This window comes from Stomoxys calcitrans, chromosome 2 (genome assembly GCF_963082655.1).
Source record: "Stomoxys calcitrans chromosome 2, idStoCalc2.1, whole genome shotgun sequence".
Lineage (NCBI taxonomy): Eukaryota > Metazoa > Arthropoda > Insecta > Diptera > Muscidae > Stomoxys > Stomoxys calcitrans.
The window spans coordinates 154,582,319-154,598,082 of NC_081553.1; the positions used below are offsets into that span (position 1 = coordinate 154,582,319).

At 37.7% G+C, this 15,764-nt stretch overlaps 1 protein-coding gene across 4 annotated transcripts in view; it reads left to right on the forward strand.

Moving 5' to 3' along the window:
- The window catches only part of LOC106091123 (uncharacterized), an 82,855-nt gene extending 70,158 nt beyond the window's left edge, over positions 1–12,697 (forward strand). The window contains exons 6-10 of one of the 4 annotated variants that reach the window (XM_059361870.1): positions 487–573; positions 632–807; positions 10,171–10,372; positions 10,433–10,492; positions 12,430–12,697. In XM_059361870.1, the coding sequence (XP_059217853.1) occupies positions 487–573; positions 632–807; positions 10,171–10,372; positions 10,433–10,492; positions 12,430–12,466 (562 nt within the window). In that variant the 3' untranslated portion in view covers positions 12,467–12,697. Of the gene's footprint in view, positions 1–486; positions 574–631; positions 808–10,170; positions 10,373–10,432; positions 10,735–12,429 lie in introns of those variants that run through there. The other 3 variants (XM_059361871.1, XM_059361869.1, XM_059361868.1) reach the window with 3 other exon arrangements.
- The last annotated feature ends 3,067 nt before the right edge of the window (positions 12,698–15,764 follow it).

Here is a 15,764-nt window from a genome sequence, read left to right on the forward strand (position 1 = left end):
TTGGGCGATCGCCATGCGAAGAACAAAAGAGTTTTGCAAACGATGTTTGTGTTTGTTGCTATTAGCATCGTTGGATAAGTTGGATTTGAATAAGGAAAATAAGATTTGATTTGTGTTCTATTGCAGTTGTGAATCAAGTCGTTTTAATGAGCCCTGGTGAAATTCAGATGTCAATCATGCTAAGAAATTGCCTTCTTAAACGTTGTGTCTCCTTCAATCAGCAACACACTTTTGCTGACTTTTTAAATGTTTTGTGCTATACTATTATTTGAATAGAAAGCATTAAACAATGGTCTAAAGCCGGCCAATACCCTGCAATGGAATCTCAATAAGAAAGTTAATTTTAATTAAACTGATTTCTATTTTCAATCTCGGTTTACAAATACCGAACTGATCACCCTATCATTAAGTCTTTAAGCTTGATTGTTCACTTTATAACCTAGGTTAGGTTTAATAAATCATTGACAATATGATATTTTTTTCCAGATCAAAAAATCGTGTCGAACCCAAGTCGTTCAAGGAATATATTTTAATAAAACCACCTTTAGCTGTTGCCTTAACTGCATTAGTCAGGTAAGAGATATTAAAATCTTTATCTATTGCAAGAAGAATTTTACGTTTGTCATTGCAGAGATAATTTCAAAAATTGGATATATGACTGCCAATTGGAAAGTAGGCGTATATTAGTGTTGAGTCATAGGAAGCTTTTGACTTTTTCACTTTTTGTAACGTACGTTGAAAAAGATCAATTCGGATCACAAATACATATACAATCAATTAAATTCGAAAAGAGTATTGTACCAGAAGGTAAGTCATTCTCCATGCTATTCATATACTATTTGAATTTATTCCTAGTAATAATTTTAATACAGCATAATAATAATAATATAGCAGTAACATGCAAATATGAACTAATGAGGACGGTGTTTTTATTAGAATGGCCGTTGTCACAGATCAGTTTGGTTTTAGGAGTCACCAATATGTCATCTAACATATAAACCCAATAACTCCAATATTTTTTAGGAAACTTCAAATTGATTGTAAAATGCGACATATGTATGAAAGCCCTGTTTTATTTAAGCATTTGAAAACGCAAGCCGTGAAGGACGATAATAAAACAGTCGTTTATTTGACCTGAGATGTTGCAAGAGGTCTACTCCTGTTGCAAACGGCCAATTAATTATTTGTTGCTTTGAAGGTTGTTCTTTACTGTTCCGTTTATTCACTAGTGTTTATTACTTGAAATTGGAAAATATTATTGCCAAAGGTATTTACATACTGTGATGTCCACGCTTGACAACTTTCAAACTCCAAGTGATTCTTATTTACTTTTACAACAATTGATTAGCCTATTTCTTGTCGCTTATACATTGTTCCTCTAACAGTGAGTTAGAGGACGTGTGTATATGTTTTAGTGTTCTCTTCTTACACTTATAAAAATGAAAAATGACTAGGTATTGTATGCATATAAACGATATGCATTGCCAGATTATTTACACATGTATTGCAAAAGAGGGAAATGTATATGGGTAACTATTATATATAACTATATATAAACATAAATAAAACAGAGCAGTGCATGGAATATTGTATGGAAATGAATGCTGTGTTTTCTTTACCAGTCCAGCGGAATCGCTAGCTTATGGATAAATAAAACGCTCTTCCCGCTTAATGCTTTATGCCTTAACGTTGGCAGCACTGACACCACATCCGAAATAATCAAATATCACCAAAGCAAACAAAATAAGTAATTTTAATTTTAAATAAATGTTTCTCGGAGTTAAGATCCTAAGCAATTTTCCCACTTCAGAAGGTTTAGTCAGCAAATAAATCTGTTGCGTTCTTCCTCCTATTATTTTGTCACTCAAATTGAATGATGACACGATGTCTTTCAATAAACGGCGATAGTAAGAGGCGATAAGATTAGCCGCTTTGCTTGAGGGGTAAAGCATTTTTCTTCATACAAACTAAGCGAGAATATCCACTTAATGGGTAAATAAAACACCCCTGACGTCTATTCAATATAACGAAGTTTTGGATGAATTACCAAAGCAGGCTTAAGGGTTGGTACTCCATTCGGCTTTTCACGTGAACAACTGTCAAACTCCATATAAAAAACGTATAAGCCAAAAATATGTAAAATAAATAAATGATTTTTACGCTAATGGCTCAATAGAGAACTTAAATACAATTAATCTTATTGGTGTTGCTGTTGTGTTCTCTCTTTCGTCTGCTTGACTCTGTTGAGTATCCAGATCTAGGAACTCTGCGACTAAGATTGGGTGCGTCCAGGGGAATCTGGGTCTGAGTCGAGTGGGTCTGGCTGGCAGTGACGTGTGTCGTGTGGACCCTGTTAACATTCGGGACATACATCCTGCGCGTTGGCATCAGTTCTTGCTCTGTATGAATTGAGACGTCTGCATCTGCCGGATCGTAGTTGCGCCAGTACTACTCTAGTTTGCCGGGTAAGGTCAAATTCTTCAGGTGCAATCTGATGCGGTCGTTCTCCAAGGACCACATTCATCCGGTAGCTACTCACTGCATCTGCTATTTGTATATGAATGAATGTTGTATGAATGTTGTCAAGACCCGCTTGATATACCGCTTGATCTAGAGGTTCTCTATTGTATCGCTGGACCCCACGGTCTAGATTATATAAATCTAGCCTAAGGTTTCTGGGCAGTGGATACCTATCCATCTCTCTGCGATAACAGCCCAAAAGATATTGCTTACACATCATGTAGTTATGTCTTTGCACTGATAGGATCTTTGTCTCCTGATGGAGGTGGTCCACGTGAGAACTAGGTTAGGTAAGGTTGAAAGAGGGTGCAGATATTAATCCGCCCCATGCCATTATGGACATACACCTAATCCAGTAATCGGTTTGTTGTGCGCTCTAAAAACTATAATGTAACCACTTACAAGAAAATTTTAAGTTAGGAATTCCATGCTACTTACAAAATCCTTAATTGCTTTCAATGCCATACCCCTAAGTTGGTTCATGTCTGGTATTGTGTCTCCACCTAAGTGCCTGTATCTGTTAGACGCGAAAGCCGGACGATGACAAAGGAAATGCTCCAACGTCTCATCATCCTCCCCGCATGCCCTAAACATGCAATCACTTGCCGCACCGATTTTACATAAGTGAGCTCGTAGTCCTATGTGTCTCGTCAAGGTACCATTAGCTATACTGACCTCCTTCTTACTTCCTTTCAGTAATAGCTTCGTCTTCTCACGATCTGGATCCCCCATAGGATTTTCGCCGTCCTACCGACCGTTTCACTGTTCCACAATGTTGCATTGCATGGGCCCACCTTCGTCTTCCTCGTGAACAGGTATATTTTAGTCTTCTTTGGGTTAACATTGAGACCTCTGGGTCTAGCCCAGTCATATGCCGTATGCAAGACCCTTTCGGCCCATCTGCATAGCTGGTTCGGATCCTTACCCCTTAGAAGTATTATAACATCGTCTGCGTAGCGGACGGGTTCAAATCCCTCCTCAGTCAGCATCCGTAGTAGGTCATTTAAGGTGGTCACCTATGGGAGTGGCGATAAAATTTCCCTTGGGCGTGCCCTGTGCCACTTTCTCCCTTATATTCCGGTGTGAGTCCCTTCGTATCCTGTGGAAAATGCGTTTTCTTCGAAAGTCTCAATATGTCCTCCGTTGTCTACTCTCATCCCATGTCGTCTACTAAAGTTTCAGTTTGGACAGGGGTATTTGAAAGAAACTTTTTTATCTTGGCGGCGCCATTAACGCTATCGACCTGTTCGCAGAAAAGCTTCCAGGAGGCAGGTTTTGCCGCTCTGGTAATCTTAATGTATTCCTTGAACCGTGTGTAACACACATCCCAATAAACTTTCGCTATTTTTTCGACGTGCTCTGTTAAAATGTCTGCGGACCTCTTTCCCAATATTGGGAATCTCTCCGGTCATCCAGGGTTTTCCATGGGCTGATTTTCATTCCCGAAGAGGACAACTATCTTCGAAGGACCCCACCAGTGCAGTCGTAATCCTGTTGACATTTTCGTCAATGTCTTCTATGCTTGGACAATCTAAATTATCTTGCCCAAATCTTCTTCTGAGTAGCCTTCCGAATTTTGTCCAGTTGGTTTTCAACGTATTCCGGAAGCTTATCGGATTCGGCACTGGCCGTGCTATTCTAAACCTAATGTAGCGATGGTCAGAGAAAGAGAGTTCCATGGAGACCATCCAGTCCTGAACCTCATCGATTAGATTTTCCGAACATATCGTCACATCTAATACCTCCTCCCTAATCCTATTAACAAAGGTAGCGGTGTTACCAATATTAAGTGTTATTAGGTCGTTAGTATTCAAGAATTCTGCCAGGGCTTGGCCCCGCTTATTAATGTTGGTACTACCCCACGAAATGTGATGAGAGTTCGCATCGCACACTATAAGTACCTCCTTTCCTGTCTGTTTTGCGAAGGTGACTGTGTAGGAGAGTCGAAAGTCAGATAAAGTGATGTTAGGTCTCCCTGTCTCACCACTGTTGCATCCGTCGTTGACAACTCTGGGGAAAATATGGAATTAAATTTTTTATGACAAATAACGCAGGTCCTCGGCCGAGTACCAGTGTTAGCATAGAATAATTGGTAGTTGATAGATTCAGTTCAGAAACTTTGTTTCGGGTCGTCCATGTCTCCTGAATTAAGGCAATATGAATCTTGCCTTTGCTGATTTTCTCCATCAGAGTGTGTGTAACAGTCTCACTCCGGTGGAGGTTTATCAGGATTACCTTAATCATTGTTCCTCCAGTAAATGGGCATCTTGGGAGTAGGTGATGATCTAATCGTCTGCTCCCTGTTCTTTAGACTGCAGTGACATTCCTGTCACTGCACTGCCTGATGTTATCGTTTTAGGTTCTTTACCTAGTCTAGTCTTCCGACTCTTTATAAAGTCGGTAACGGGTCCCTGTTCGTTAAGCTGTATTGGGTTTCCATTCCCTGTACTGCCTGATGTTTCAATACTAGGATCTTTGCCTATCTTATCCTTTCAAATCTTAAGTAAATGGGCTTCTTGAGAGTAGGTTTGCATTGAGTCTCCTGTCGCTGCGCTGCCTAATGTTTCAATATTAGGATCTTTACTTATTTACCTAGTATTCCGAATAGTCGGTGATGGGTCCGTCGTCGGGTTCCAGTTTGTTAGGCTGTGTTGGGTCTCTTGCCACAGCACTGCCTTATATTTTAGTATTAGGATCTTTGCTTCTCCTAGTCTTTCCAATATTGAGAGATGCCATGATTGTCTCGTTGTCGGCCCCCTGTTTGTTGGGCGGTGTTGAGTCACCTGCCACTGCACGGCCTGATGTCGCAAAATGAAAATTTCTGCCTATCCTAGTCTCCCCAATCTTGAAAAAGACAGCATTGCGCCCGTAGTGCGCCATGCCTTTAGTCTTAGCCAAACTTGTCACGGAGATTTGATCAATGCCAACCACAAAGAGAGTTCCTTCCTCCTTCTCCTCCCTGGAAGACCTTCCACTTCTCTGCGATCAAACCTTCGTTTTGCTTGCGCAAGAATCCCAACATGCGTACCGTCGCAAATTTACTGCCCCATCCCTTGATGAAAACCGTAGCCTTTGTGAGCTGGGAGATATCCATCTTTCTCACAAGGTCGAGCTTTGCGGCCTCCTAGGGAGCGTGAATACCTGTGACGAGCTGACAACTAGTTGTGCGCTTGAAGCATTACTCTCGACTACAGGTGTCAAGGGACCCACACATATAGGTGGGGAGGACAACACGCTACGGTCTGACGCCACCACAGCAGATGTTGAGTCTTTGGAGTCCATTTCTAGCCTACTTCAAAAGGCTTTAATTTTTTTTTTTTTGTAATAGGTAGTACCTATTCCGAAATACGGATATATTTTTTTTCCTTTGAGGAGCGAAATAAAAACACGTCCGCTGCACTCAACGGCTACTAGGTGAGAACTAAGGATACAGCCCGTTGCAGTTCGAAGGGTGGCATTCTGACAGATCTGAATTTTATTTCACTGCGTGTCGCAGAGCTCACGGGCCACACTGGCGCTGCACAACTTACCACAGACCGACATATTGCTTTGTACGTGGTCAACAAGGTTTTTTTGTCAGCACAAACTGCTGTGTCATGTGAGGAGAGTTTATAAGAGCTGGAACGTTTGATGGTCGGAATTGTCATTCCATCGACCATCACTTTCAGCTCCCTACGCACCTAATGTGTGTATGTAGTGAACTATTCGGCTGAAGATTTGGTGGCAGATATCTTCAGATCTCTTGCAGCGAAATAAGAGGCAAGTTCGTTGAGGTAGACGCTAAACCTATCACAGATGTCTTCAATGGGTGTGGGACCTGATACCATGATCGTACAATCGTCTCTGCTGGTCGTTACCTAGGGGAGAATTCCTTGAACCGTTATGCGCCTTAAAGTCTCCTAAGACCAGACGATTATGGCCAGACAGTAGCCCACTTATGTCGGGCTTGTAAGCTTGGTCATTAACTGGGGCAGAGCTACCAATGTCACTCAGGAGATCAGGGGATCCAATGAAAATGTCTGGCGAGCTGCTACACCACCTCGTAATTCTAATGGGGACATCCTCACTCATCGTGGAGCCTTCAATCTGTTCTGCCAAAACTATGCCCCGCAGGTCGTTACCTAGGGGAGAATGCCATGAAATGTGATGCGCATTAAAGTCTCCTAGAACCAGATGATTATGACCAGGCAGTAGCCCAAAAGCATGGCCATTACTGGGTCACAACTACCATCCGGCGGTATATACACGTTGTATAGCTCTATCTTGGCCGTACTGGACCTGACTGCTATCCCCATGCACTCCATGTTGGAGTCACTAGCGCAAAGCGCAGGATAGATGGGCCTATACTGCACCGAATGATGTATCACGAAGGGCAACTCCACTCCTTACGTAGGACATTGTATACGTGACAATTGCGGAGGCTGCATTTGTTGGCCAGCTTGGTCTCCTGTACCCCTGTTCTTTAATTCTCACATTAACAATTAGCTCGCATGGAATATGTAAAATGAAATAGAAACATACAAAATTCAAAAAGAAGAGTTTTTTCCCATTGAATTATTGGCGTTACTTTGTGATGTCAGAAATACCGGCCACCTGTCAAAAGTTTTTCACATGAAAGGTCGAGAAACATGTGTATTTGAATTGTCAAGAGTACACACAAATAAAAAGCTTGCGGGAAACTTCTCGGTTTGTGTTTTGCAAATTTCTGGACGAAAATACAATTTCCAATTCAGCAATAATCTCATCTATGTTACATTCGTCGTTAACTATAAACTTTTTAAAACTTTAATATATGTAGCTATAGTTGAAAATTAGATTCCGTCCAATTAACTAATAATTTTCAACTACATCTTTAGACACCTATTTCGCTCCCGGCACGGGATAACTATGAACACAACACAGGCTGGAACCTTGAGCTTTGATCTGTGTGGTGGTCATATGTAGTTATCACGAGGGGCTCAACCGAGAGCACCGGGCGCATCCACAAGTTGCGGATTGTGACGTGCTTCGGCAGCTGCAACTGCAGTCGCGGACAATCAGCAGTATCGAATGGAAAGTCTCAGAGGGTGGCCGGGCAGCACCGACTCTTGCTTAAATAATGCTCGATATGACAAGGCGAGATTTTTGGCGCCTTTAAGTAACCAATGGCCATCATGTCCACAGGTTGCGGATAGTGGGATGCTTCATAATCTTAAGAACTTGTGAAAGAGTTGGTCTGAAACATGATAGACAGTTTGGGTTTAAGTACCAACATTCAACTATTCATGCAGTTCAATTATTCATATCTATTGGGTTGCCCAAAAAGTAATTGCGGATTTTTCATATAGTCGGCGTTGACAATTTTTTTCTCAGCTTGTGACTCTGTAATTGCATTTTTTCTTCCGTCAGTTATCAGCTGTTACTTTTAGCTTGCTTTAGAAAAAAAGTGTAAAAAAAGTATATTTGATTAAAGTTCATTCTAAGCTTTATTAAAAATGCATTTACTTTCTTTTAAAAAATCCGCAATTACTTTTTGGGCAACCCAATAGTATATAGGAATTTCAATAGATCATTGTACACCGGTGAATTTCGAGAAGGCTTTGATAATATACGGATACCAGGTTTAATGTTTAAACTCATTTACTATGGGTTTTCAACGCATATGATTATTCTTATATATATGTTAAGTAATAGGACGGAGACAATTGCAAATGGCTTGCAACAAGGAACGATGAATTCAAGTACATTATTTAACATTTTCATCCTTGATCTCTTGAAGGACATCGAGAATATAATAGGGTTTGCCGATGACATTGTTTTTTACCATGGGGACGGTAATCTACAGAAAATCAATGAAAGACTTTAAGATTATTTTAACATTGTGCAGAAATACTCCAAAGACTGGAAAATGGTAATAAATTTTGGCAAATGCCAGACAATTCTATTCCGTCCCCCTGTTGGAAAATGTAATTATGATGTTAGACTGAATTGGAGAAATGTTTTTGTATGGTCTCACAGTGGAACTATAATAGAGAACAAGGAGGTTGTTAAATATCTTGGAATCAACCTAGATAATTTTTTATGTTTTCATACCCATAATCAAATAGAAAAGGCAAGGAGGGCTTTTTTATGCACAAATCACAAATTATATTATATCAGATCATTGTACGTCCGATACTTACGTATGGTTGCCAGATATGTTATAATATTTCTCCATCTTACATGGAAAGGATAAGAACGTTTGAGAGGAAATACCTAAGGGTATGTACTTCACTTTACAGGGGTTAAATTAGTAGTTATAGAAAATTTGTATCGAATAAGATTCTTTATAATATTTCCCAAATAAGTACAATAGTATAAATAATTTTATTATACATATTATACGAGATCACATTATGCGATCTTTTCTATGCACTGAGAATAATTTGATCATGGCTTCGTACTACGCCAACGAGGACTATATTTATAATTCACTTCAGACGGGATTTGTACCGCCTGAAGCATTTTTATATCTTGATAGAGAAGGATATATCCAAGATGAAAATGGTGTTCCCATTTTGTACCATATACATAGAAGAGCGAACATTAAAGCGATTCTATGTAAGGAACTCACACCCGAAAATCGTAGATTTGTCACTAGCATTTATGCTAGAGATAGGAGCATTTCCAGTGAAACATTTTTTACTCACAAATTGAGAACCGATGGAATTTTTTGTTTCATAGTTTCTCGATGTGAGAAGTTCTCACATAAATACAGAACATAGGTACTGGATCGTTGCAACCAATATGTTCTTCCGATTCATAAAATATACTATTTCGTCGATCTTGCCTCGCAGTCTATTGCAATTCAATTGCAAGAATGATGCAATACCCAGCACTGGCCCGGCTATATAGGGGCTGGGGTGTTGCTGTTGGGTATATTGCCACACCGGTGAGGTCCTAGGGGTCACATAATTCGACGAAGAGGACACATTAGGTGACGACGACGCTTGTTACCTACTGCTGTCAATGTTCGAACAGCGCGTTGCGACTATACTCACGTAGTGACGTAATGCCAGAGCAAGATTGGAAATGCACCTCACCGACACCAACCGATGATAGAGGCGGTTCTGGCAAACCAAATAGAACCAGGGTTCGGTTTTCTTTTCAATCCCGGCACGGATCGGAAAGGAATTCCGGAATGTGCCTCTGAGGCGACAGCCCTTGCCGATGAAGGACTTCATCGGGTTAATCCGGTGTTTACAACCGGCTGCCCTAGGATTGTTTAATATTTAGTCTATAAAATAAACGAATAAAATAAAGTTTTTTTTTTTTTAAATAAAGATTTTTTAAAAGAAAGTAAATGCATTTTTAATAAGACTTAGAATGAACTTTAATCAAATATACCTATTTTACACTTTTTTTCTAAAGCAAGCTAAAAGTAACAGCTGACAATTGACAGAAGAAAGAATGCAATTACAAAGTCACAAGCCGTTGAAAAAATTTGTCAACGCCGACTATATGAAAAATCCGCAATTACTTTTTGGGCAACCCAATATTTTTGTCCAATAAAATACCAAACAGATGTGTTGTTCACAATTATTAAAATGATTAAATGCATAACATGTTTATTACAATAAACCATCATGAACTCAGTAAATAAATTAAAAATAATTCTTTATGTTTTCACAGGAAAATGGAAACCAATCGATTTCGTATTGCACTTTCAATTTCAACTGAGCTTACCTTTTGATCTGCTTAGCTTGTGTAGAGGTAATGCGGCGAGTGATATAACTTACATGCTACAAGAAGTCGACAAAATTTGCTTGGAAACCATTGAACTGGGTAATGAATTGCAACGGATAGTAATTTTCCATAAAGCGGGGCTTATAAGGTATTACTAATTAAAGTTCAATTTAAATTTACAACTTTTATCTAATGCATTTATTTGCAGGGATGAAAACAGAACATTTGTTCGAAAAATATTGCGTAGGCGCACGTCAGATGAGGGAAGGTGGGTAAAAAAAATTGAGTTTCGGATTGAATTACTTAATATTAAGAAGCTATGTTTTAAGGATATTACTATGCCTTTGCTATATAATTTTCGGGAAGATGTTCATTTGCTTCCTGTCGGTTTACAATTCTTAAATGTATTTTTAGAAAACCCTTCACAATATTTAAAAGATTTAGAGCAAATGATATTGTAAACATTACTTATAAATTATAATCAAAATACTAAAAACGGTTAATCATATAGTCATGGTTGTTTTATTTTCAATGGTGTTGTTGTTGTTGTAGCCACATGTCTATATGTGGATGTGGCGATCCTTGTCAAGTTCGTTCCGGTACAAAGGAACGATCGCCGCGGGAACATGATGGCCATTGGTTATTTAAAGGTGCCAATAACTCGTCTGTCATACCGTGCATCATAGGCACTCAGTATTTATGCCGGTGCCAATCGACCTCTCACTTCGACTCTCCGCTCGATACCGCTGATTGTCCGCGACTGCCGTTGCAGTTACTCCGAATGGAGCATTCCACTATCTTTGTACAACCGGCTGCCATGGAATTGCTCCGCAACCAGTGGACGCTCCCTGTAGCTCGCAGCTAAGCTTTTCGTGATAAAAAGGAACACCACACAGATTGGGACTGATGGTTATCAATAGGGGATTGGGACAATATGGGTATCAAAGATAATTTTCCCATTTATTTCCGATTTTCTCCTTTTTTTGGTTAATAAAATACCCAGACCTCCACATTTCCAAACAGCTGGAAGATTCCCTATGAGGAAAAAGAGCAGCACTGGTAATGTATGGAACATGTTGTGACCTACATTGACCGCAGTTCGCTTTTACATGATTGCCAATGCGGATTCAGGAAGGCTAGAGGGACGCCCATGTTGTTTTATCGACCTTATTCGGAATTGCGTGGCAGGTCACAATATCTGTATTTTACTTTCCTTGGATCTAGATAAGGCCTTCGATCGGGTGGATTACTTCGTCTTGATTAAGAAACTGTCCAAAGTTTACGGTCTTGGTAAAAACGCTTGTAAACTTTTGTTTTCCCATTTTGTTGATGGAAAGCAATTTGTTCAGATAGGTGATATAACTTCATCTGCGCTGCCTGTTAAAAGCGGAGTTCCTCAGGGATCTGTACTCGGTCCCCTCCTATTTATTTTGTTTTTGAATATGCGAACAATGTTCAGATAGTGTTTGTAGGTAACCGTCGCTCTTTGAACGTTCTTCAATCGAAGATTGATTTGGCTTTGCCTTCCTTGGCTTCATGGATGTCTGCGAATCGCCTGTCTGTGAATGTGGCAAAGACCAAGGCTCTTTTTTTAGGAACGAATGATACTCCAGGCGTGATGCTGGTATATAATGGGGATGGAAAAGGATTTGTCCATAATATTCAGTGCTTGGGTATACTTTTGGATGATAAATTGTAATTCGATTTGCACATTGATAGTGTTGTTGCCAATATAACTCTTGACTTGCGCAATATGTCATTAGAGTTCGAATCTAACGTTGATATAAGGATCCAAGTATTTGGGTCACGTCCTGCTGTTCAGCAGTATATGTAAATCCCGACAATAAATGATTTAAATAAATGGTCTTTTGGGCCTTAGCGTCAACCATCTCCTCCTAATATAAACAACACCAAACTGTCATGTAGGACGACTGAGAACATAACAAAAAGGAATTTAAAATAATATATGAAGGCCGATCAGTATAGAATAGGACAACAATAAAAGGCCTTTGGAAGTAGAGTACGCCTTTTTGTTCTCAAATTGATTGGGATAGAAGGACGTTTTTTTTTTAATTCTTAAGTCTATAGATATATCCTTACAGACTAATATAAATATACATATATACAAAAAACATTGATATTTAACTAGGATTTAAGTATAGTATAATTATTAAAAAGAAATTTTTAATGAGTATCTATTTTCAGTAAGATGAAAAAGATGATAATATTTATTAAAATCTAAACAAAGACGACGAAAAGGATCATTATTTTCAAAACACTTTGATGATATTGAATATTGAGCAGTGGAAAATTTCTCGTTGGTCTTGGAGGAATGTTAATATTAAGCCGGCTCAACAGAAACGGACTTCAAATTCCCGTGTAACACATTTGAGATGAAAGTGATGTTCAACATTTTCCTGCGGCTACTGAGAGTAGGGAGCTTTATTAAATTTAATCTAAACGTATATTAAGGAAGTGTTTAATAATTCCAACCACAATTACGAAGGTAAAAGTAGAAATTGTTTTTGTACTGACTTAATTTTATTTCTGTGAATAGTATAAACCGGATTCCAAATAACGAATCCATATTCAAGTGTACTTCGGACAAGAGAAATATATAAGTTCTTTTCATAAATCCAAGAGAACTAAAAGATTTATTCACCATCATAGAAATATGTTGTCTACAATTCAATTTACGATCTAAGAGGATGCCATGATCTAGAAAAGTTTCTTCTATGTCAATTTCACCACCGTTAAGATGTTGTTGTTAAGATGATAACTTTTTGACAAGTGTTGCGTTCCATCAAAAGACATCAGTTTACATTTCGAGATATTAAGTTCCATTAAATTTACATTACATAACGAACAAAAGTTATCGAGATCAAGTTGTAACAAAAACTGCTCAGAAGGAACACACAGCGATTGGAAAATTTTTAATAACATAAATTTAGAAACATTAAATATAATTGGATTTGGACAGACGAGTGCCCTGTGGAACACCGGATTTCACAATAATTGACTTTTAGAAAGAATCACTGAAGTGAACATTCTAAACACGTCCTGATAAATAATACAATTTAATAATACAGGAGAAACACCGATTTTACTGAACAAAAGTAGGACATGATTGACTATTGAAAATTTCGGTTAAAGGAAATATAAAGTGATCAGCGCAAAATGTAAGTACACTAGCGGGTACCCCATCAGAGCCTGGTTTAAAGGAGAATTTTAGAGATTTCAAGTTCTTACTCGAACTTGAAATCGCCTCTTGGGTTTATGAAGAGATGAAATAAATATTTTTGTATAAATAGTTGGGTGAAACTTGTCTTCTGGTAACTCTAGAGGATTACGAGAATTTATGCAAACATCATGAGGCTGATTAACGCAAATGAGATCTAATAATTTGTTCTGAGAATTGAATATACGATTCACTTGAAACATGCCATAGTTAAGCAAAGGTTCAATTTTATCAGTACTAATAACAACATTAGCAAAAACAGGTATGAGAACATTGCCGTCAATCTGTCTATTCCACGAAATTGAGGTCGCCAAATGCAAGTAAAAAATCAGAGGGTTTAGATAACTTAAAAACGGATATCAAAGCAGATAAATGACTATCATAAATAGTAGAAGAAGAATTTGGTAGGATGTAGGCGCATGTAACAAATAAAAAGGAATTCTTTATACGTATTTTCACTGCTAAAAATTCAATATTATCAATATTAGGTAAGTGAATTATTTCAGAAGTAAATTCAAAACTCCTCCTCCAGTTTTTTTTGACTTACTATTACGGGTATATCGAAAAATTCGGTGTTTTGAACATACAATTTCAGAGTTGTTAATATAACATTTGAGACAAATTTCAGTAAAAATTATAATATCATAACAAAAAAAACTATAAGTCTATAAGGAAGATAATTTGGTGTTAAGCCCTATAGATATATATTTGGTTCTTAAGTCTATAGATATATCCTTACAGACTAATATAAATATACATATATACAAAAAACATTGATATTTAACTAGGATTTAAGTATAGTATAATTATTAAAAAGAAATTTTTAATGAGTATCTATTTTCAGTAAGATGAAAAAGATGATAATATTTATTAAAATCTAAACAAAGACGACGAAAAGGATCATTATTTTCAAAACACTTTGATGATATTGAATATTGAGCAGTGGAAAATTTCTCGTTGGTCTTGGAGGAATGTTAATATTAAGCCGGCTCAACAGAAACGGACTTCAAATTCCCGTGTAACACATTTGAGATGAAAGTGATGTTCAACATTTTCCTGCGGCTACTGAGAGTAGGGAGCTTTATTAAATTTAATCTAAACGTATATTAAGGAAGTGTTTAATAATTCCAACCACAATTACGAAGGTAAAAGTAGAAATTGTTTTTGTACTGACTTAATTTTATTTCTGTGAATAGTATAAACCGGATTCCAAATAACGAATCCATATTCAAGTGTACTTCGGACAAGAGAAATATATAAGTTCTTTTCATAAATCCAAGAGAACTAAAAGATTTATTCACCATCATAGAAATATGTTGTCTACAATTCAATTTACGATCTAAGAGGATGCCATGATCTAGAAAAGTTTCTTCTATGTCAATTTCACCACCGTTAAGATGTTGTTGTTAAGATGATAACTTTTTGACAAGTGTTGCGTTCCATCAAAAGACATCAGTTTACATTTCGAGATATTAAGTTCCATTAAATTTACATTACATAACGAACAAAAGTTATCGAGATCAAGTTGTAACAAAAACTGCTCAGAAGGAACACACAGCGATTGGAAAATTTTTAATAACATAAATTTAGAAACATTAAATATAATTGGATTTGGACAGACGAGTGCCCTGTGGAACACCGGATTTCACAATAATTGACTTTTAGAAAGAATCACTGAAGTGAACATTCTAAACACGTCCTGATAAATAATACAATTTAATAATACAGGAAAAACCGATTTTACTGAACAAAAGTAGGACATGATTGACTATTGAAAATTTCGGTTAAAGGAAATATAAAGTGATCAGCGCAAAATGTAAGTACACTAGCGGGTACCCCATCAGAGCCTGGTTTAAAGGAGAATTTTAGAGATTTCAAGTTCTTACTCGAACTTGAAATCGCCTCTTGGGTTTATGAAGAGATGAAATAAATATTTTTGTATAAATAGTTGGGTGAAACTTGTCTTCTGGTAACTCTAGAGGATTACGAGAATTTATGCAAACATCATGAGGCTGATTAACGCAAATGAGATCTAATAATTTGTTCTGAGAATTGAATATACGATTCACTTGAAACATGCCATAGTTAAGCAAAGGTTCAATTTTATCAGTACTAATAACAACATTAGCAAAAACAGGTATGAGAACATTGCCGTCAATCTGTCTATTCCACGAAATTGAGGTCGCCAAATGCAAGTAAAAAATCAGAGGGTTTAGATAACTTAAAAACGGATATCAAAGCAGATAAATGACTATCATAAATAGTAGAAGAAGAATTTGGTAGGATGTAGGCGCATGTAACA